Genomic DNA, 22,444 nt, shown 5'->3' with positions numbered 1-22,444 from the left:
GCTCCTGAACAAGGCACTAAACCCTACTTGATCCTATAAGTCTTTCTGGATAGTCTGCTAAATCACTAAAATGTCAGATGTATGTGATATGTTACTTGGGCTAGCGTGATAAAACACTCACATCATTATTCAGAATAATACTAGCGAAGGGAATACACAGAACAATATGGATCATAAATGTATACTTTAAAAAAACATATGAGCCTAATTAGATTGATCTGACGCATTTAATCATGGCAACAAAATATTAAATATACTATTAACAACTTATTCATTAGAAATGGACATATAATAATAATGTACATATATTCAGAAATTATATCCTATAGGATTTCCGCTGCCTAATGCTGTAATAAATTATTAAAATGAGTTTTTAGGATAAGTAACATTTTCTTTGGGTCACAGCTTTCATTGTCCCCCACTATGATAGTGGGGAGGGAATTATGGATCTGTTTTTACAAAATGGAGGGGAGTGATGCATTTTCTCATAGAGATCTGTAAACTAAATAACTATGGGATAGAAAGCCCATAAAATGTTGTGTTGTGGTTGCTAATTCTATGCTGAATAGGTGCTGTCTAGCCAGTGCTAATGAGTGTTTGTGCTCCTGTTCCAATAGAGGTTAGAGGACTACCAGAGACGCCTGGACCTGTCCTCACTTAAACAGAGCGAAAACCCCATGATCTCAGAGTTCAAGGTGAGGCTAATTTTCTCTTTTTATCCATTTAGCAATCTGTGTATTTTTTACCTTTATTTGACCACTTAATTGAAAACAACAACCTGGTACATTTACAACCTGGTAAAACAACAACCTGGTGCCAGTTCTGTGTGTGTTTCTGACTACAGTGAGGGAAAAAATTATTTTATCCCCTGCTGATTTTGTACGTTTGCCCACTGACCAATAAATGATCAGTCTATAATTTTAATGGTAGGTTTATTTGAACAGTGAGAGACAGAATAACAACAAAAATATCTAGAAAAACACTGTAACAAAAATGTTATAAATTGATTTGCATTTTAATGAGTGAAATAAGTATTTGATCCCCTCTCAATCAGAAAGATTTCTGGCTCCCAGGTGTCTTTTATACAGGTAACGAGCTGAGATTAGGAGCACACTCTTTATCTCATCTTGTTACCTGTAAAAAAGACACCTGTCCACAGAAGCAATCAATCAGATTCCAAACTCTCCACCATGGCCAAGACCAAAGAGCTGTCCAAGATTGTAGACCTACACAAGGCTGGAATGGGCTACAAAACCATCGCCAAGCAGCTTGGTGAGAAAGTGACAATAGTTGGTGCGATTATTTGCAAATGGAAGAAACACAAAAGAACTGTCAATCTCCCTCGGTCTGGGGCTCCATGCAAGGTCTCACCTCATGGAGTTGCAATGATCGTGAGAACGGTGAGGAATCAGCCCAGAACTACACGGGATGATCTTGTCAATGATCTCAAGGCAGCTGGGACCACAGTCATGAAGAAAACCCCACTACGCCGTGAAGGACTGAAATCCTGCAGCGCCCCCAAGGTCCCCCTGCTCCAGAAAGCACATGTACAGGCCTGTTTGAAGTTTGCCAATGAACATCTGAATGATTCAAAGGAGAATTGGTTGAAAGTCTTGTGGTCAGATGAGACCAAAATGGAGCTCTTTGGCATCAACTCAACTCGCCGTGTTTGGAGGAGGAGGAATGCTGCCTATGACCCCAAGAACACTATCCCCACCATCAAACATGGAGGTGGAAACATTATGCTTTGGGGGTGTTTTTCTGCTAAGGGGACAGGACAACTTCACTGCATCAAAGGGACGATGGATGGGGCCATGTACCATCAAATCTTGGGTGAGAACCTCCTTCCCTCAGCTAGGGCATTGAAAATGGGTCGTGGATGGGTATTCCAGCATGAAAATGACCCAAAACACATAGCCAAGGCAGCAAAGGAGTGGCTCAAGAAGAAGCACATTAAGGTCCTGGAGTGGCCTATCCAGTCTCCAGATCTTAATCCCATAGAACTCTGTGTAGGGAGCTGAAGGTTCGAGTTGCCAAACGTCAGCCTCGAAACCTTAATGATCTGCAAAGAGGAGTGGGACAAAATCCCTCCTGAGATGTGTGTGAACCTGGTGGCCAGCTACAAGAAACGTCTGACCTCTGTGATTGCCAACAAGGGTTTTGCCACCAAGTACTAAGTCATGTTTTGCAGAGGGGTCGAATACTTATTTCACTCAATTTATTATATTTGCGTTTTTCTGGTCTCTCACTGTTCAAATAAACCTACCATTAAAATTATAGACTGATCATTTATTTGTCAGTGGGCAAATGTACAAAATTAGCAGGGGATCAAATAATAATAATAATGTTTTCGCTCACTGTATATAATGTGGAGAGTCCCCTGACTATCATTAAATCTGAAAGATTGGACTACAGGAGACTTTTTTTCCTATCCCAATTTCAAAAATATATATTTTTTGCTTAAGTAATAGATTAATGGGCAAAAGTTACATTTTAGTTACTGCTAGAATTAGGGTTAGACTGAGAAGGTTGAGGTTGGATTATTAAGAGTAGAATTTTTAAGGCAATCAACATTGGTGTCCCTATTTAGATTTAAACGTGTGTGTGTGTGTGTGTGTGTTTAGAACCTTGACCTGACGAAGAGGAAGATGGTGCATGAAGGACCTCTGTCTTGGAAAGTTAACAAAGACAAGACAATTGGTAGGTGCCTCCAATTCAAAATATTGAAAATACAATGTTGATCATGTAGAATAATAGTAATAATTAGTGTTAATCTCGTTGGTGTTTCTTACCCTTATTGTTACCACGACGTTGTTAGGATAGTCCAAATTATTTCATCAAGCTGCCATAGTAGTTGATTTAGAATGGAAGGAAATCTGGATGAAGCCATTATAATTAAAGAATGATCCAGTGTAGTGTTTTGTGACTGCTATATAAATACATGGACATTAACTATTAATGTGAACTGGTGCCCACAGAGCTGTACACACTGCTCCTAGAGGACATCCTGGTGTTGCTGCAGAAGCAAGACGAGCGTTTGGTCCTCAAATGCCATAGCAAGAATCTGGCGGGCACGGCCGACACTAAGCACATCTTTAGCCCTATCATAAAGCTTAACACGGTGCTGGTGCGCTCGGTGGCCACTGGTGAGTCCGTTAAATTCAAACTTTTACTTATTGCCTTTTTAAGAGAGGTTGATTAGGAAATGAATATTGTGCTCTCTCTCTCTCTTTCTTTGGTGTCTGCGTGTTATGTTCTTTCCCCCCTGAAAAGGCTCCCCAAGTCAGACCAATCAAATGTCTTCAAGCAGCATATGTTAGCCTGGTCCCAGAACAGTTTGTGCAGTCTGTAGAATCACTTTGTGATGCTTTATGAAATAAACTTGATTTGGTTTATCAACCACCTTGTTTGGCATGTCAGCAACCATTGAAGGAAGCTTGCTGGATCCCTCCTGATCTTCCAAAAAGCTCACATTCTGTCTATCTAGTGGACTATGGAAAGACAACATAGGAGACTAGCATAATAAATGTTTAAATGATGCTGTCTCTTACTCTGACAGACAACAAGTCCTTCTTCGTGCTGTCTATGTCCGACAATGGAGCCCAGATTTATGAGCTGATGGCCCAGACCGTGTCTGAACAAAGAACGTAAGACTGTTTTCATCTCAAAGTCACTTCATCCATGTCTTCCATTCAGTTGTTACCTGCTGGGGCTAGGATTACAAAATTAATAGTTTGCGGGTTTTCCGGAAATTCCGGCTAAAGGATTCCTGTGGGAATAAGATGGGAAGAGATAGATGTTATAGAGATAGATACAGCCTTTTAGTGCATTTCTGGGTCTTTAAACCAAAAGATATGGAGTTTCCTTAAGTTTTTGCTCATGGACAGCTAATACCATGTAACCATGCAGCATCTTTTTACAAACTGTTGTTGATCCAACTTTAAACTTGGAATATGCATTTAAATGGTATCTAGTTAGGTCTTTCAAATTGGTCTACAGTGTTGTTTTGAATAATGCACAATATTGTTAATACATTTTCCAACCTTTGTATTTTTCCTAGTGACAGCCACTCAATTATTTCTCTATTGTTTCTCATTAACTTCTTCCATCCACTAGGTGGCAGTGTCTGATAACACAAAGGGCAGAAAACATGAAAACGAAACGGCACAATATCATACGTTTACCTCAAAATGAGTGAGTTCAGTCACCTATCTGGCAACATATTACATATGCACTTATATACTCTAAATATACTCTGCTGTCTTATGAAAAAGACTACCTTGCCATTTGACCCTGGGTAATCGTTTGTGTTTGCGTGCACGCCTCTTCTGTGTGTGTTGCAGTGCGGAGCAAGACTCAGTGGAGATTATGCCCAAACTGAGCACAGGAAGTATCCAGTCCCCAGGTATTATTAACACGACATTCTACCTTTTTCTTAACCCTATGAAAATGTATTTTCCAGCTGTGTTTAATATCCATTTATATGTTTGTGTCCTTTAGAAAAGGACCTTATTACCTCACCGACTCTGCAACTCACAACCAAATCCACAAACCCATTTGATGCAAGAAAATCAGACAACGAGGAAGAAGAGGAGTCACCGCTACCAGTCGTAGGAAAAGAGGAGGATGGGGAGGAGGAGGAGGAAGAAGTGGGAGATATAGACGAGGAGGAAGTTGAAGCATTTCTGCATGGAGAGCTGACAGACAGGCTGCCATTCCTCAAGGAGAGGTCACGCCAGGGCATCGCCATCGATGACCAGGAGCCTGACGACACCTTCGGCATGCCCGCCTCCAGAGCCGAGGAGGCCCTAAGAACCTGTGAGTTCACTGCTTCGCACCACTCTGTCAAATAGGATAGCACTCTGTATCAAACACTCCAAAAACATTTTGCAGAAAAGAAAAGGAACATTTGTTTGTAACTGCCTGATCTCTCCTTTGCCTTCTCCAAGTGGCAGCCCTGAGGCACGTCCTTCTGAATCACATGACAAGCAGAGAAGGAAGGGACAAGCTTAATGAGAAGGACATAGAGAAGGAGCTGAGGAAGGGCCGGGCCCCTAGGGGCCGTGTGCTGAGGACCACATCTCTGAGAGGCCCCGAGGACAACAGCAGCAGCACTTCGGGCCCAATGAGCACCGCATCAGACTTTAATGGCCCTTCGGGAAACGGCGCTTCAGAGAGGACTGAGTCAGTAAGGGAGGAAAGGGCCCGGGTGTCCTCAGAGAGGATCGAGGCCATAAGGGAGGAGGGGGCTGGGATGTCTACAGAAGTCTCATCTGGGGATACAGGTTTCTTCGAGACGTCTGAGGACTACGGTGAGTAGACGAGGACATTTAATGCAGGAAACCTGCTGCGATTGTAGACCTAGCAACCACCTGGGTGTGCATGTTTCCACCAGTAGCTGTTGTGATTTGATGACCACCCACTAATAGTGTCTAATGCTTAGATCCTTGTTGAATCGCTAGTTGCTTGATGCCAGCTCTGAGCCAATCCAAAAACAAGAGTAGAAATCGCTCGTAAAAGTCAACGAGAGCAGGAAGTAGTTGGTGTTTCGTGCGTGTGCACAAAACTGATCGTCTACACAGCATTCTCGGCTGAGTGCGAATGGGACAATAGCTAATGAGGACGAGGTGGTCATTTCTTTCGTGGCTGAGCGCAAATCAAGCACCTATATGTGCCAGAGCCTTAAGAGGTACATTTCCATTGGCGTAACTTGAATTTCACTCAGTCACTACGAGCCGTTGCTCCAGTTGTTCATACGTCCGTTGGAACTTCACGTCCAACAAGAATTTGATCTAAGCTGGAGCTTAAAATTTTACCTGTTGCCCCTGCTGGGCGTGAGCTCTTAATTAGATTCCCCACCCAGCAGTGAGCAGGCGCAACCAGGGCGCAGTGTACATTAGTTAACATTGTTGTAAGAACCGGCGTGGCTTTAGGAGGGTGTGAATTATAGAGATAATAACAACCCTCAGGAAGGGTGGACAAGCAGTGTTTTGAGAGGTGCCGCTCATCTGCCACAGCAGAGAGAAACCCTGGTCTTTCCTCAGCGTCACAGACCCTGATTTTATGAAGATTTCATGGAAAGTGGCACAACACAGTGTAGAAATGGGCAGTGTTAGTAGATCCTCCTGAAGACCTACCTGTTTTAAACCCTCTCCCTCCTTTTCTATCTCTCCTCCCGTCTTCAGGCGGCTACATGTTCCTGGAGGGCTACGGAGGCTCTGGGGAGAGCAGCACGGATGACGACGGTCAGGCCAGTGGCGAGGGTGGCGGCGGGGGGGGGGACAAGTGGGGTTCAGACTCAGGCATCGACCTGAAGAAGCTGCTGTCCTCATCCTCGCAGTCTGGGGGTGCCGGCCCGAACCTCAGCCGTCAGGTCATGACCCACATCCGCCTCCTCCAGGCCAACCTGCAACACCTGAAGGTCAGCGACAGCATCAACCCTTTCAGTGATACGAAGACGGCGGCCCCCTAATTGAGAACTTCCTCATAATCTTGTTTGATATCATTTCAAAATACTTGTATCCGTGCTTAACTCAAAGCAAATGGTATTTTTATGTTCTGTAAACAACAGCTGTTAACTGCTCACTTACCGGACTCAACAATGCATTAAAGACAAAAAAAAGATTGAAAAGTTCTAAAATATCAACAGTGACTAAGGAATAATGACAGATAATAGGTTGGATATACTAAGGGAGTACCAGTACTGAGTTGATGTGCAGAAAAGAAAGGCCCTATAAATAGTCAGTCCCCAGTCACCCAAGCCAGACTGTTCTCTCTACTACCACATGGCAGGCATTACATTCGGTACCAATGCCTAAAGTCTATCTGACTATCAGGACCTTAGAATGCTTCTGCATCCAGGCCATAAGACTATAAAAACCCTGAATCCCAAGGCAAAATGTAGGTTTTTGCCTACAAACTGAGTTTCTTGATTAAATTACTTAGTATCTTGTTTGAACGACTTGTTTGGGGCAGCATGAAAAAATATAATTGTTAGTTCGTCTGATTAAGCCTAATTTATTATGCAACACCATAAAAAGACAGTTTAATGGTTTCTGCAGAGATGAATTAGTTGATTCCATCCATTGATTTGCCTATGATTGTGACATTAATAGTTCTTTAACAGCCTAAAGAAAGGCTGCTTTTGAATTCCAGAGCATAATGTGGGTGCTTGTAGAGTGAGGAGTAGAGCTATTGACTGAAGACTGTCTACAATTAATGAACTGCCGTGGCACACTAGTGTGCCCTGGGGAAAACATTACTTTTTGCTCAAGTAATGAAAATGTAAATCATGTTAAACATGATTGTCAACTTCATAAATATTCAAATCAGTCAAACTTACAACTATTGAAAATCAATCTTTTAGCATTCTAAATGGAGAAGTGGTTGCACACAGGTTGTGCCTAAGAGCAGCTAGTCTACAAATCCACAGCATAAAAAAATCACAAATAAATCTACATTGTTTTGTTTATGTTAGGATACCCAAATCAGACTGTCTATACATGGCCTATTATATAGCAGGCACTCGTGTTTTCATGGCCTTGCTAAAATTACATGACGGCTCAAATCATTCCACGTTTGAGTTTAGGCTACTTTTTTGTTCAAATGTGTTAAATTTTTTCACCACCATGTTTGTTCTGTAAAATATGGGAACATTTTCAAATAGTATTTCCAGGTCGGGGCTAAGGTCGGTTTTGTTTTTGTGTTAAGTAAATGTAGGAGAAGCACTACATATTTTAATTTATTCAAAGCCTATTATTCAGTCTCCCATCCAGCCTCATCCATCTGCTTTCCAGTCTGCCTTTTGGACAATTCTATATTTTCTCATTCGTCCGTCCACACACTTATTTTATCCATCTCACCATATGTCCGGTCATCTGTCCTACCAGAGCTGAGTTTGTGTCCTCAATCTGCTTTCAGGACGTGGAGACAAAGTATAATGAACTGCGCCAAAGGCTGAGTGACACGGCTGCTGACACAGAAGAAAACAAAGGTACTATGAATTACCGAATGGGCTTCACCAATGGCATCCTATACCGTCTATAGTGCAGCGGTTCTGACCAAAGTAATCAATAGTAGTTATTTTGTGGGACGTGCATGGATAATTTATTGATCCTGAGCAGATATAACAGTTGGTTGCATGAACAGGAGACTCCAAAGGGAATTGGCATATGAGTATTGATACATTTTGTGTTACACTGATAAATAGCAATATTTGCAACCATTTTGTGTAAACCATGCACACAGGATAAATAACAGAATACGTAAATTCAAATCAGATTTGTTGTTGTGGTCATCTTTAGTATGTATATACGCTACCAGTCAACATTTGATCGTCTATTCACATGATTGGGTAACTGTGTCCAAAATGTTGACTGTTACTGTACATTCAGTGGTCAGATATCAAAGAGCAAAACACAATGATGAAAGCAAAATCAGAATGTTTTTATGGGACTTTCTCTCTCTCTCCAGATAAGAGTTAGTGATGTCAGAACTGCTTCCTCCCACCACAACAGTGACAAGGAGGAGGACATCTGGTCACACCTCTCTGTCCTCTGTATGCACCCCGTTCTACTCACCCTGACTTGGGTTGCTCACAGTGAAGACTGGAATGAGCAAGCCCCAGCACTCCAACTCCACCCCCCATCCCCACCCAGTGCTCCAACCCCACCCCCACATCCCCACCCACCCAGCCCTCCAACCCCACCCCCCCATCCCCACCCAGCCCTCCAAACCCACCCCCCCATCCCCACCACGCCCCCCAAAACCACCCCCCCATCCCCACCCAGCCCTCCAACCCCACATCCCCACCCAGCCCTCCAACCCCCCCAACCAGCCTTCCAGCCCCACCCCCCCATCCCCACTGGCACTCATGCCAATCAGGGAAAGAATGACACAACTCTCAGAAGCCTCCATACAAGGACCAGTCCACTGTCTATACCCCTGAACACCATAGCAAAGACATAGCAAAGACAAGAGAAACGTGCAGAAAACGGGGGTCAAGTGGAAAAGATGTACCTTCCGTGATGGATCAAATTCCACTAGAAAAAACATCAGCTTTGCACAATAGGCAATAATATTGTAATCCGAAATGTACAGCATTTTCTCTTCTATTTTGGTGTGGCGGTATCTCTTCTGGTTTGTATTAGTGGCACTTGGAAAGAACGTGTAATATATCAAAATATGAGAAGGACAGTCTATCATTCCTTTTATTGACTTTCCCCTTAAGTGATGTAGTATTCATCCATTCCTGATGGACATGGACTCTTAGATCTGGGAACATCACCACCAGTTCTGTGGCCTGTTTCTGTACCTTCTCTTTTTAAATTTTTTGAACTCACAATTCTCCACATTGCTGTATATCATCCTTCGGAGATGAGCTACTGAGGAAGGCTTCACTCACAAATAAGCTTCTGGGGTGAGAGCACAAGACCACCAATTTCATGGATGGATTGAGAAAAGACTGCAAGGCAAATCAAATATTACTTTCATTCCAATGAAGACTGTCAATGCTTGGATTCTTGAATATAAAAAAGTAAACTATGTTGAACTGTTAAGTTGAAAAAATGACTTCTGTGAACTATTTTACATGTATAAAAAAAAAAATCTGTACAATTATGACCAACACAGCTAGTAAAAGCAATCTTCACATTTCCTTTATTTTTTACTTACATTTTTGCTTTCTATAATATACAATCATGTATTATTTTAACAGAAACTACTAAAACATGGAGAAAGTATGACTGCAAGATATCCCTAAAATATTAAATGTAATCTGTATTTTTTTCATTTTTGTCTAGTCGTTTATTTTATTATATTATTATGAGCACTATTATTAATATGGTCTCTGGCTCTGTTGAAAATGCAAATAGTTGTTTTAGGTTAGACATTTTAATTTGACAGATTTAATGTTTAAAATGAATTGAAAGATTGCTACATTTCTTTTTGGTTATCTATGGAATATTTGCCAAAACTATACACAAAACTACAAATATTCAAATATAATTAAAGATGCTTGCTGGAAAAATGTATTATGGTCGAGTATTATTTCTGTGCTGGGTGTGAAAATACTGCAGCATTTGTTATTATGGTACCTTCTTATTGTACATCTTTTTTTATTTTATGGCCATTGTAATGAGACCACATGCTGTACAGTCCAGTCAAGTCAAAAGTTCTTTGTACCCTTAATAAAGGTGATAAAGGCGCTATACTACAAAAGTTTGGAATTTGAGTTACACTATAACTTCTTAGGTGAAAGGATAGTTTCTCAACTTATATTTGAGATTGTTTCCAATGTGAAACACACTGTGAAAGTGAAAAGGTGATAAGTGCAACAGCCCCTTTGATGTCGTTTTCATTCCTACAGCGATTCTCAAAAGTATTACCCACCTGGACTGAACATGAGTCATTATTTCTAACATTGTCAATTATTATATTTCCTATTGATACAGTATGTACACATATACTAGTGATCAAACATTTGGGGTCACAAATTTGTCCTTATTTTCCATGAAAACTTATATGAAATGAGTTTGAATAGGAAATATAGGAATTAATTAAGGCAAAAAATTATGATTTTTAATTTAAATAATAATTGTGTGCTTGAAACTTTGCTATCATCATAGAATCTTCCATTTGCAATTAGCAATTACAGCCTTACAGACTTATGGCATTCTAGTTGTCAATTTGTTGAGGTAATCTGAAGAGATTTCACCCCATGCCTTCTCCAGCATCTTTTCACTTGCGGTCTGCTGCTCTGCTACAGGACACAAGTCCCTCAGGATGGTGGTAAAGTCTGCGGAGCACATGATCAGCTGCCATCTCCCCTCCGTGTGAGGGATCTACCATACACGATGCCTGAGTAAAGCACGGAACATCATCAAAGATCACAGCCATCCAGGCTATGGTCTATTCACACTGCTGCCGTCTGGTAGATGCTACCGGAGAATCGGGCACACACTTCCAGACTCACACATTTTTTTCCCCCTGAGGCCATAAGGCTCCTCAACCTGCAACACTGATCCATGATCATACTGGTGTCACACAAACATTCCAGATGCTCTGATGTCTTTTCAGGTACATTTAATGGGCATTATAATATTGCTTTGAATGTACCATTCATAAGCATATTACACTCACATGTATCTATAATACTCAATAGTTCTACCATACTATTCCTACTCGTTCTAAAATAGCTAATATTCAATAATTATGAATATTATTGCCATATCGACAATATTCGTACTACAACCCAGATTGCTGCTAGTTTACAGTACTCTTTTGAAACTACTGCTAGAGTACAGTTTTATGTATATTATTGCTTTATTTTTGGCTATATTTTTGCTTATGTATTTTCTTAATACTCACTACGTAGTTGTGTGGTTCAGTGCTGATGCTGTGTTGACGCTGTGTTGCTCAGTGCTTTTGACAAATAAACCTTCACTGTTGATTTTGAGACTGGTGTTTTGCAGGTACTATTTAATGAAGCTACCAGTTGAGGACCTGTGAGCCGTCAGTTTCTCAATCTAGATACTAATGTATTTCTGCTCTGGTTCAGTTGTGCACCAGGGCCTCCCACTCCTCTTTCTATTCTGGTTAGAGCCAGTTTGTACTGTTCTGTGAGTAGTATACAACGTTGTACAAGATCTTCAGTTTCTTGGCAATTTTTCACATGGAATTGCCTTAATTTCTCAGATGAAAGTTATTTGTTTCTGGACAGTTTGAGCCTGTATTCAAAGCAACAATTGCTGATGCTCCAGTTACTGAAATAGTCTATTTTTTTTTATTGCTTCTTTAATCAACACAACAGTTTTCAGCTGTGCTAACATAATTGTAAAAGGGTTATCTAATGATCAATTAGCCTTTTAAAATGATTAACTTGGATTAGCAAACACACCGTTCCATTGGAGCACAGGACTGTTGGTTGCTGGTAATTGGCCTCTGTATGCCTACGTATATATTCCATTAAAAATCGGATGTCTCCAGTTACAATAGTCATTTACCACATAAAGAATATCTACACTGTGTTTCTGATCTATTTGATGTTATTTTAATGGACAGAATATTTGCTTTTCCTTCGAAAACAAATACATTTGTAATTGACCCCAAACTACTGAACAGTAGTGTACATACATGCATACATACAAATGTCTAATAAAGCTGAGAGCAAGCAAGAAGGTAGGTAGAAAGTTGGTATGAGTTTTTGTGTAATGTCATTCGTCTTCACTTGTTTCTCCATCACCGACGATGAACACCTGAGGGGTCTGACGCAGACTAGAGCAGTAGGGGACAGTTGGGGAATCAATAGCCCTGGTTCCCAGCACAGCAACTGAAAAGTTGTTTGAGAAAGAAACACCACATTACTGAAAATCCCTGCAGGGCCATCAAATCTGTTGTAAACAGTGATTCAATTCACAAAAACTATAAACAATGATTTCTAATGTATTGTGTGTGAAAGTAAGCATGCATGCGTGGAATTTTTATATTTTATGTATATGAGGGCTCAAGATTAATAATTAAAAAACAACATTAGTGATAGCTCATTGTTAATGGCTGGTGTTCATTTATACTGTTAACTGTTACAAAGAGAGATCAAGCAGGTGTGTGATCATTGTCCACGTTTAAATGTTATATGGTAATAAATAAAACCTTTCTTAGAACAATGTCTGAACAGACCCTTTTCATTACCTTCAAAATGGAGTAAATGAAGCCGCTCTCTATGTGGCTATAGCTCAAATTACCCTGCTCAATTGCATGGATCAGCCAATGGTTGCGTACCACGTCATCCACTGACAGATTTCTATAATATGGCAATGGGTACATAGAAGTAAAATACCTATCCAGGAATTATAATATCTGTCAGGCATCAGTAATGTCTAGGCAGAGGAGCAAGCCCAAACTTACTTTAACATTCATTAAAGTTTTTGCCTTTTCCTCTGGTTCTGCAGGTGTGTGCAGTGTTCTCTATCTATCTGACTTCTGCTCATAATGCTGCTGCCACGGCATCCTCCCTGGCAATGCAAACAGCCAGACACCAATCCATATTCACAGAGAAATGGGAAATTGACCATGAAATCAACATTCGGGACTTGAATCCCACTGAAACATGTGGTTTGAATGAAAACCGGGCATACAAAGGATGTTAGACATCAAGAAAGATATTGTATAAAGGAATGGTAGAATATGTGTGATAAATCAGAGTCAATTTAAATGATGGCAGGTGTGGAATGACTATTTAACATGCGTTTTAATGTGATTGGTTAATTCTGAACTCAGCCAAATCCCCAGTTATAAGAAGGTGTGCACACTTATGCAACCAGGTTATTGTGAGTTTTTATTTTTCCCCCTCAAAGATTTCTGTTTGTTTTCAATTTGATTGTTCATGTTATATGTCACATTAAAGGTAGATAAAGTTCTGACATGATTTATCTTTGTCAAATTTTTTTACATCACAAGAACATGGCATTTTAACTGGGGTGTGTAGACTTTTTATATCCACTGTACATTACCCCCTCATGCCTTATTGCTTACACATACAATTTACCTAATTGTTTATTTATATAGTCCTTAAGATTATTTGCAGTTTATCTTTATCAAATATGCCAGTAAATATGGACCTGGCTATGCATGCAATAGGATTGTAATCACAGATATCTGTGTCAGAGGACATCATGCCAGTTTGAACCTGTTCAAGTTGTTTTATTCCTGAAAATGTTTTCCTCTACTCTTACAGGATCCTGCCATGAAAACAACAGGAGGTAAGATTTTCAATTAAAACAGCAGAAGTCTAGTTGACTTGAGGCCACTCTCGTCCCACTCCATTCTCCTACACCTTATTTATACGCAAACATTAAATTAATTCCCCAGACATGAGATTGATAAGGAGGCCGTTTGAAAACGAATGCTTAGGAAATTTAATGAGCTGCTAGACGGAGAGAGGGGCTTCGTCATAAATGACACCTTTTTCCCTTTGGTGCCCTGGAAAAGCTTAATTTATAACCACTTGAAAGTGGTTGGACGGTAACCATTTCTGCGTGGATTGTATACATTTGGGTCATGTGGGGGGGTTGTGCTTAGACGGGGGATTTCGGCAGTTCATGCACACGATTTATTTTCTAGCTTTTTTCATTTCAAACAGTGTGATTTGTCAGAAAGGTATTATTACCGCTCTCTCTACGTCCCCTTCCTTTAAAAAAAAAAAAAGGCAAGATTAGACTTATGCAAGCTCACCACGCTCGACTTCACAAGGCAAATGGTTCAATGCACCATTCAATCCAGGTCTATTGGGGCCTTACGGCTCTGGTGAAAGTAGTGCACTACGTTAGGAATAGGATACCATTTGGGATGTAACCTAGAAGTCATTGTTGGTAACTATCTACATGATGACCATTGAATCAGAGGACCATTTTTGCACCACAGCAAATCCGATTGAGGGAGGGAATGAGGTCTTGGCTACAGCCTATGTTGGAATCCTGCCCATGGCCTCCCAGTTGGCACACTGGTCTAAGTCACTGCGGGGCAGAATAGCTGCAGCAGTGTGGCCATGTGTTTGAGTCCTGGATGCGGCATTCTGACAGGGAACAGGGATAATGCAGTGGTTGGGCACCATTTGAGTAAAACTCATGTCAAACGTGCTGATGCTAACAGCTAAGCTTCTTCCCTGACTGTTCATCTGGCCCTACAGTTAAGCTTCTTCCCTGACTGTTTGCCTGGCCCCAAACTGAGTGCAAACCCATGGTTCTCTGCTTTATAATACACATGGTCACCCTCCTTGAAAACATTCCAACCATTTGAGCTATACAAAAGTTACCTATTTAAAATTGTGATATTTCAAGCTAGCCATGGAGTGAGCCTAAGGTATGTTCTTGACTCTAGCTCAATCATGGTTGATGGCCGAACTCCTGGCCACAATACCTGCAGATGTTTACTTTGGCCAAACAATCAAATGTAAACAGAGGACCAGCCATAAAAATGTAAGACTGCCTCAATGCAGTAGTGGCCGTTATCATTTGGTCTCATGTCCTCTTCAAATGGTTTGGCAAGGAGATTGAGATTGGTACAATATTCTTGTGAACTATGATACGTAAATTGCCTAGTTCAATTAAACATTGGAGAGATCATCCCTTTAAGGGAATGTCCATTCCAGTTTTATCAGACCTCTCACCTTTAAGGGCACCTATCACTGCAGGAGTGGTTCGGGTCTTCTTGACTGGATATGATCCCCGCTAAGTCATCATGGCCTGTTGGGGACTGGCTGTTACCAGATTAAATTTTCACTCGCACCTAAGACATCCTCTCTTCTACTAGGTACACTCATCATTTTACATGGTAGAATGGTGCCGCTAGTGGTGGACAACATTAACAAACGGAATAAACTAAATCTAATGTACAGGAGAATGTGAGAGATAATGAGAAATAAGCACTGAATGTATAATCTAAAATGATTACAGTGCATGTCTATTAGTGGCCTTCACCCCATTATATGAGATCATCCCAAGGTTCAGTGGAACATTGCCCCAGAGAGGGACCATCAGAGCCATGATCATGAAGGGTACTGTTCAGAACTGCAGCCAATCAAAGTACAATTTTGAAGAAATGGGGGGAAGAAATGTTTTGCCTCGAAATGGGGTCAATTCTGTCTCCAAACTCCTAAATGGCTTAAGTTGGTTAGAATACTTCACTGCAACATAGTCACTTACACTAAGTTTAATCAGAGCTCTCATTCACATATTTTGTATCTACAGTGCAACTCGGGCCTCAGTGGATACGAGTATGCACTGTCAGTACAATCTATCATGCACCAGAGAAGATTCTAATTTGATAATGTATTTACTAAACAGTGTATTTGGTTTTACTTCTGTAAAACTAACACCTGCTCCGTGTGGCACAGCAGCTCCCCTTCCTCTCCGGGGCTCCGTCTCACCGGTGTACTAACAACCAGCTGGAGATTGGTGGCAGCTGCTCATCCCGACGACACACCTGTTCCCAATGATCATTTAGGTGTGTATATTTGTGTTGCTTTCTCCCTGCACCTGACGAATTATTGTTTGTCACTCGCTACCGTGAGGTGCTGTCAGTTTTTTTCAATTCATAAAAGACCAAATCTTATATTGCTGTCTTCTCTTCTGTTTTCCTTTCTTTGGCCTCACTACGCATTTGCTATCCTTGCACCTTCAGAGAATAATCCATCACAACCGAGAAATATTGTATTTTTTGATCAGTTTTTTCGCCTTGAGCTTCTGTTGTTTGTTTTCTCATTGTTTTCTCCTAACTCCTCGTCTCTGGATGACCCAGGGTGGGCAAGAAGGAGTGTCCGGGGTCCAGGGAAGAGCTCCAGAGCTAGATGATAGACTCTGCACCATGGAAGGACAGAATGCCAGGTTAGTAACAGCTTTCGGCAAGATGATGTTTCACCTGGCAGCACGGTCGGGAGGGAAGAGCCCTGTTGAGTTTAGTGGTGCCTAGATGAGGGAACTCCAGAGAGCCCTCCCGGAGAAATATGATGGCAATCCAGGGGGATGTTGCAGTTTCTTTCTCCAGTGTGAGTTGTACTTTGGTGAGCAGCCGGTCTCTGACTATGAGAAGGTAACCGCGATCATCTCTCTCCTCACTGAGCACACACTCGAATGGGCAATGGCGCTGTGGGACAGTGGGTCTGGGGAACTGAGGGTGTTTCCCAGGTTCATTACACAAATCTGAGCCGTCTTTGATCATCACATAGAGGGTTGGAATGGGTGCAAGCAGCTTTTGCGCCTGAAGCATGGCAACAACATGGCCTCGGTGTATGCCCTGCCCTGTCCTGGTGGTGGCGGCGTCCAGCAGGTGGAATGAGCTGTCCCTGAGGACTGCTTTTGGCAAGAGTTTCCGGCCTGACGTCCAAATATAGTGAGCAGTTCCATGTTGCTGGACACCTTCTTCACCCAGCTCCGTTGGCACAGTTTGTGCTGTCCTGCAGTGTCTCTAGGAGCACCACCTCTACGCCAATGGGTAGAAGTTTGTGTTCTATACATCCTCGGTCTCCTTCCTGGGATACCGGACTTCCCAACTGACATTCTGCCAGCAGAGGGAAAACGACCATTGCCATGGTGGTGGACATGTTCTCAAAAATGGTTAGATTCATCCTACTACCCGGCCTCCCCTCTACTCTCCAGGTCGCTGAGGTGCTGTTTCAGCAGGTGTTCTGGCTGTATGGACATCCGGAGGACATCGTGACCGACCACGGTCCCCACTTTACATCTCCTGTCTGGAAAGACTTGTCCAGGCTGGGAGTGGCGGTCAGCCTCAAGACCAGGTATCACCTGCATGCCAGGTATCACGGGCAGGCGGAGCGTACGAACCAAGAGCTGGGAAGGTTCCTCTGGTCCTACTGCATGGACCGTCCAGGTGAGTGGACACGCTTTCTCCCCTGGGCGGAGTACGCTCAAACCTCCCTGCGCCATCCCACCACAGGTCTGACCCCCTTCCAGGTGGGGCTCGGATTCCAGCCTTCGTTGTGCCCCTGGGTGGGGAGCTCGAGCAATATCCAAGCCGTGGAGGAGTGGTTAACGAAGTTGAATGGGGTCTGGCCCACCGCCCATGTCCACCTGCAGGAGGGAAGCGAAGCCCCCGAGGACCACCCGAGGAACAAAGTGTGGTTGTCCACAAGGGATCTTTCCTTCCGTTTGCCCTGCTGTAAGCTTGGGCCCCGGAAAGTGGGGCCGTTCCGTGTTCCCTGGAAGGTAAATGACGTATCATACACAGTCCAGTTTACCTCTCCTTAAAATAACATCTCAGTAAGATGGCAGCGCGTGTGAATTGCGTAGCTCAGTGTCTACCCAGTTGTTGCAAATTAGCAGTAATTTACTTAATAGTTCTTAGCTTATTCACTCAGTACAGCCTAGTATACACTCTATATAGCCGACAAGAACTGCTGGACATCAGAGAACAATGTACATGAAGAGATTTAACTTTCACCACCCACTGGAGATTGTGAGGACGCCCCGGGAGACGTTGCCAACTGGTGGTGCCTGGAGGCGACGTCGAAATGGGAAACCGAAGCGTGGAGGTATCCGGGCTAGGCTAATGCTAGCCCCTCATCGGCCTTCACTACCTAGTCTTTTCCTCTCTAACGTACGGTCACTGGCAAACAAGATGTACAAAATACAACTGAGAATCATCTCACAAAAATTGATTATGGATTGCAGCGTCATGATTTCCACAGAAACGTGGCTTAATAATAACATACCCAACAATGTAATTGAGCTGGATGGCCGACATGTCTTCAGAGCGCATCAGACTGAAATAGATTCCGGTAAGATTAGAGGTGGTGGACTGTGCATTTATGTAAACAAAACATGGTTTACAAACACTAACTTAACCGGGAGTCACTGCACTACCAATCTGGAATACCTGATGATTAAATGCAGGCCTTTGTACTTGCCTTGGGAGTTTACATCTATTGTTGTTATGGAAGTTTACATACCCCCGGATGTTAATGCTAAGCTAAGAATGAAAGAACTGCAGGCTGCCATTAGCAAACAGCAGACAGAACACTCAGATGGTGTTTTGGGGATTGCAGGGGATTTCAATCATTCAAATCTGAAAACAGTTTTTTCCAAATTCCACCAAAATATCTCCTGCCCCACCAGAGGAGACAATACACTAGACCATGTGTACACAAACATTCCAGAGGCTTACAAAGCCATTCCCCTCCCGCACATGAGGCAGTCAGACCATTTTTCACTCCCCAAGTATTTACCCCTCATTAAACATGTGAAATCATCAGTGAGTACAGTTAAAGTGTGGCCAGAAGGGTCTGACTCACCTCTACATTTTCAACACACAGACTGGAGTTCATTTACCACTCAAGCCACCCTTGACTCCCATATGGACATTGAAACACATGCTTCCTCCATTCTGGATGACATTAACATCTGCTCCAACAATGTCACCACCCATAAACTTATAAAGACATTCTCCAATCAGAAGCCATGGATGAAATGAGAGGTCCAACTTATGACACATGACGCGGCTTTCAGATCCGGCGACGCGGAGGCCTACTGCTTATCCAGGGCATCAAGATGGCTAAAAATGACCATAAACTGCGTATTGAGGAACAGTTCCACAACAATTCCGAACCCTGACGCAAGTGACAGGGCATCCAAGCCATCACTGACTACCGGCCAAAGAACCCTACCCCCACAGCCAGCGACGTCTCCTTCACTGATGAGTTAAACAGGTTCTACACTTGCTTTGGCTGGTCCTGATGGTGTCCCTGGGCGTGTGCTCAACAAACTCCATGACCTGGGGATCAGCCCCTCTCTCTGCAACCGGACTTTGGACTTCCTAACCAACAGATCCCGGTCTGTCAGTTTTGCCATCTTCACCTTCTCCAGCCTGATCCCGAACACTGGAGTTCCACAAGGCTTTGTACTGAGCCCTTTCCTGTACTCCCTCTTCACCCACGACTGTGCTCCTGTACACGGTTCCAACATCATCAAGTTCACAGAAAACACCACGGTGGTAGGCCTGATCAGTGACAATGACGAGTCAACCTACAGGGAAGAGGTCAAGTGCCTGGTGTCATGGTGCACTGACAACAACCTGGCCCTCAACGCAAAGTAAACCAAGAAGCTCATTGTGGATTACAGGAAGTCTAAAGGCTGCAGCCACGCCCCAGTCCTCATCAATGGTACTGAGGTGGAGTGTGTATCCAGCTTCAAATTCCTGGGTGTCCACATTGCAGAGGACCTCTGCTGCACTCTCAACACCTCAGCCATGGTAAAAAGGTGCAGCAGGGTCTGTACTTTCTGAGGAGGCCGAAGAAAGCCCGCCTGTCCACGAGGAACTTTTACCGCTGCACAATCGAGAACATTCTGACAAACTGTGCCACAGTGTGGTTTAGCAGCTGCTCCATGTTTCTTCCCAGGCTCAGTTTTTTCCCATCTATCGTAACCCCGCTTAATTCACCCCGCTCTGTGAATTCTGTGACCCATCATCACTCACCATACCCCATACCCTACTCCCTTGTACTACTCAGACACTGACATGCTATGCTTGATAATGGACGTTTTTAGTTGTTAAAGGTATATGTCTACTTCAGGAACCAGACCGCTGCTATCTCTGCATTTCAGTTGCACATACACTGTGTACATTCAATTTGCCTCTTTGCACATTTAGAATTGCCATTGTGCTTGTATTCTTCAGTTGTTACACATCCATGTCTATCTTGGGACCTCACTGCTGCTAGCTCTGCATCCCGGGTGCACATGCTACCTTAATCACTCCTTCATTTGCCTCATTTACACATTTTGAAATTGCCATTCGCACCCAAACAACTATTATCCCACTTGTAACATACACTATACCTAATACTGTAAAATGTTCTGCCCTCTTCTATTTGCCTTATTGCACATTTAGTATTTGTACTGCATTTGCCTCATTGCACATCTACACATTCCACTGGTAATATATATACTTAATATTTGTAAAAACATGTATATTTTCTGCCCTACACTATTCGCACTTCTGGTTAGATTGAACTGCATTTCGTTGTATTGTACTAGTACTGTTCAATGACAATAAAGTTGAATCTAATCTAATCTCACCCACGTTCCATGTCTCCTCAGGTCGGTGGTTCCTGGTCCGTTGTGGGGATCCGGCCCTGTAGGGCTACAGTGTGGAGTCGATCTTGGACTCCCGGGTACGGCAGGGTGAACCAGTACCTGGTGAACTGGGCGGGTTAAGGCCACAAAGAACGCTGGTGGGTCCGGGTGGTGGACATCTGTGACCCCTCCCTGACCTCGGATTTCCATGCTCGCCATCCGGATCGGTCTGCTCCTCGACCTTGGGGTTGCCCGGGGTGCCGGCAGGAGGCGGCGTCCGGAGCTGTGTCTTGGGGTGTAACACCTGGTCCGCGTGGCACAGCCACTCCCCTTCCTCTCCGGGGCTCCGTCTCACCGGTGTACTAACAACCAGCTGGAGATTGGTGGCAGCTGCTCATCCCGACGACACACCTGTTCCCAATGATCATTTAGCTGTGTATATCTGTGTTGTTTTCTCCCTGCGCCGGACGAATTATTGTTTGTCCATCGCTACCGTGAGGAATTGTCTGTTTTTTTATTTATAAAAGAACAAATGTTATATTGCTGTCTTTTTTGTTTGCCTTTTTTTTGCCTCACTTTACGCACTCGCTACCCACAACCCTTCATAGCATCTTCTCACCAAAACATGGCTGTTTTTGAAAAGTATATCTTTTTTCATCTGGCTGAGAACACATTCTCATTTACATCAATAACTTGGGTTTCATGCGTCAATACATCTGTTTTACAGTTGGCACATCTTTCTTAATCTCACTTCCATCCTTTGCCAAGTGTGGGCCACGTATTTGGCTTTTGTCCCAACATCGTCAAACTCAATAATGCACAATTAGAAGATCTTCATTGACTGAATTGCTGTGTCCTATTGACTGTTTAGATAGGAGCAGGTGCACATTAAATACAACAGCAAAAAGTGGTAGGCAAGTCTTGAAGCTGAATTCTAAATCAATCAAATCAATCAAATTAATTTATAAAGCCCTTTTTACATCAGCAGTTGTCACAAAGTGCTTTTACAAATCACCCATCCTGTAACCCCAAAGAGCAAGCAACAACAATGTTGAAGCACAGCAAGCTGCTGCCCAATGAACTGACTATCTATAAGCATTATTAACCATACCTTAATGAGTTACACACACAGCCTTCCTGGCTCGCATCTATAACCCATCTGCTAATACTGGATAATTAGGTTGGCATTTTTATTGGACAGGTGACTAACGAGACATGCAAAAGGACGTTTAGATTCATATCATATGGATCATAGGTCAAATTAATTAATTAGATATTATATAAATTATTTATAACTATTAACAACAATTCCTGGGATTCATTCAGATAATGTGGTCTGTCTTCCAGTGTAGAGATTTGGAGCAAAATGTAAGAACTGATAAGCATAATATCTTAGCAGTATTGAGAGTTCAATAATACATTTAGTATGTATTATTTATTAGGATTCCTATTAGCCCCTGCTACGTAGCAGCTATTAGAGCCTGCAATGTAGAAGCTTGCTGTGTTCTTAACATAAATCAAAATGACACACAGTACATAATAATACAATATACACTGATCAGCCATAACATTATGACCACAATGACAGGTGAAGTGAATAACACTGATAATCTCGTTATCATGGCACCTGTCAGTGGGCAAGACATATTAGGCAGCAAGTGAACATTCTGTCCTCAAAGTTGAAGTGTTAGAAGCAGGAATAATGGGCAAGCATAAGGATCTGAGCAACTTTGACAAGGGACAAATTATGATGGCTATACGACTGGGTCAGAGCATTTCCAAAACTACAGCCCTCGAGGGGTATTCCCAGTATGCAGTGGTCAGTACCTATCAAAAGTGTTCCTAGGAAGGAAAAGCGGCGA

General features: G+C 42.6%; 1 protein-coding gene across 2 annotated transcripts in view; it reads left to right on the top strand.

The window, feature by feature from the left end:
* Positions 1-8,698, top strand: part of arhgef12b (Rho guanine nucleotide exchange factor (GEF) 12b) — a 90,658-nt gene extending 81,960 nt beyond the window's left edge. For both annotated transcript variants that reach the window (XM_013134593.4, XM_029120924.2), the window contains exons 30-40: positions 618-695; positions 2,625-2,700; positions 2,979-3,146; positions 3,560-3,647; positions 4,117-4,194; positions 4,344-4,405; positions 4,501-4,818; positions 4,950-5,312; positions 6,186-6,421; positions 7,921-7,993; positions 8,473-8,698. In XM_013134593.4, the coding sequence (XP_012990047.3) occupies positions 618-695; positions 2,625-2,700; positions 2,979-3,146; positions 3,560-3,647; positions 4,117-4,194; positions 4,344-4,405; positions 4,501-4,818; positions 4,950-5,312; positions 6,186-6,421; positions 7,921-7,993; positions 8,473-8,483 (1,551 nt within the window). In that variant the 3' untranslated portion in view covers positions 8,484-8,698. The remainder of the gene's footprint in view (positions 1-617; positions 696-2,624; positions 2,701-2,978; positions 3,147-3,559; positions 3,648-4,116; positions 4,195-4,343; positions 4,406-4,500; positions 4,819-4,949; positions 5,313-6,185; positions 6,422-7,920; positions 7,994-8,472) is intronic.
* The last annotated feature ends 13,746 nt before the right edge of the window (positions 8,699-22,444 follow it).

Source organism: Esox lucius, chromosome 7 (assembly GCF_011004845.1).
Source record: "Esox lucius isolate fEsoLuc1 chromosome 7, fEsoLuc1.pri, whole genome shotgun sequence".
Taxonomy (NCBI): domain Eukaryota; kingdom Metazoa; phylum Chordata; class Actinopteri; order Esociformes; family Esocidae; genus Esox; species Esox lucius.
This window is presented reverse-complemented; position numbering and strand designations above follow the sequence as displayed.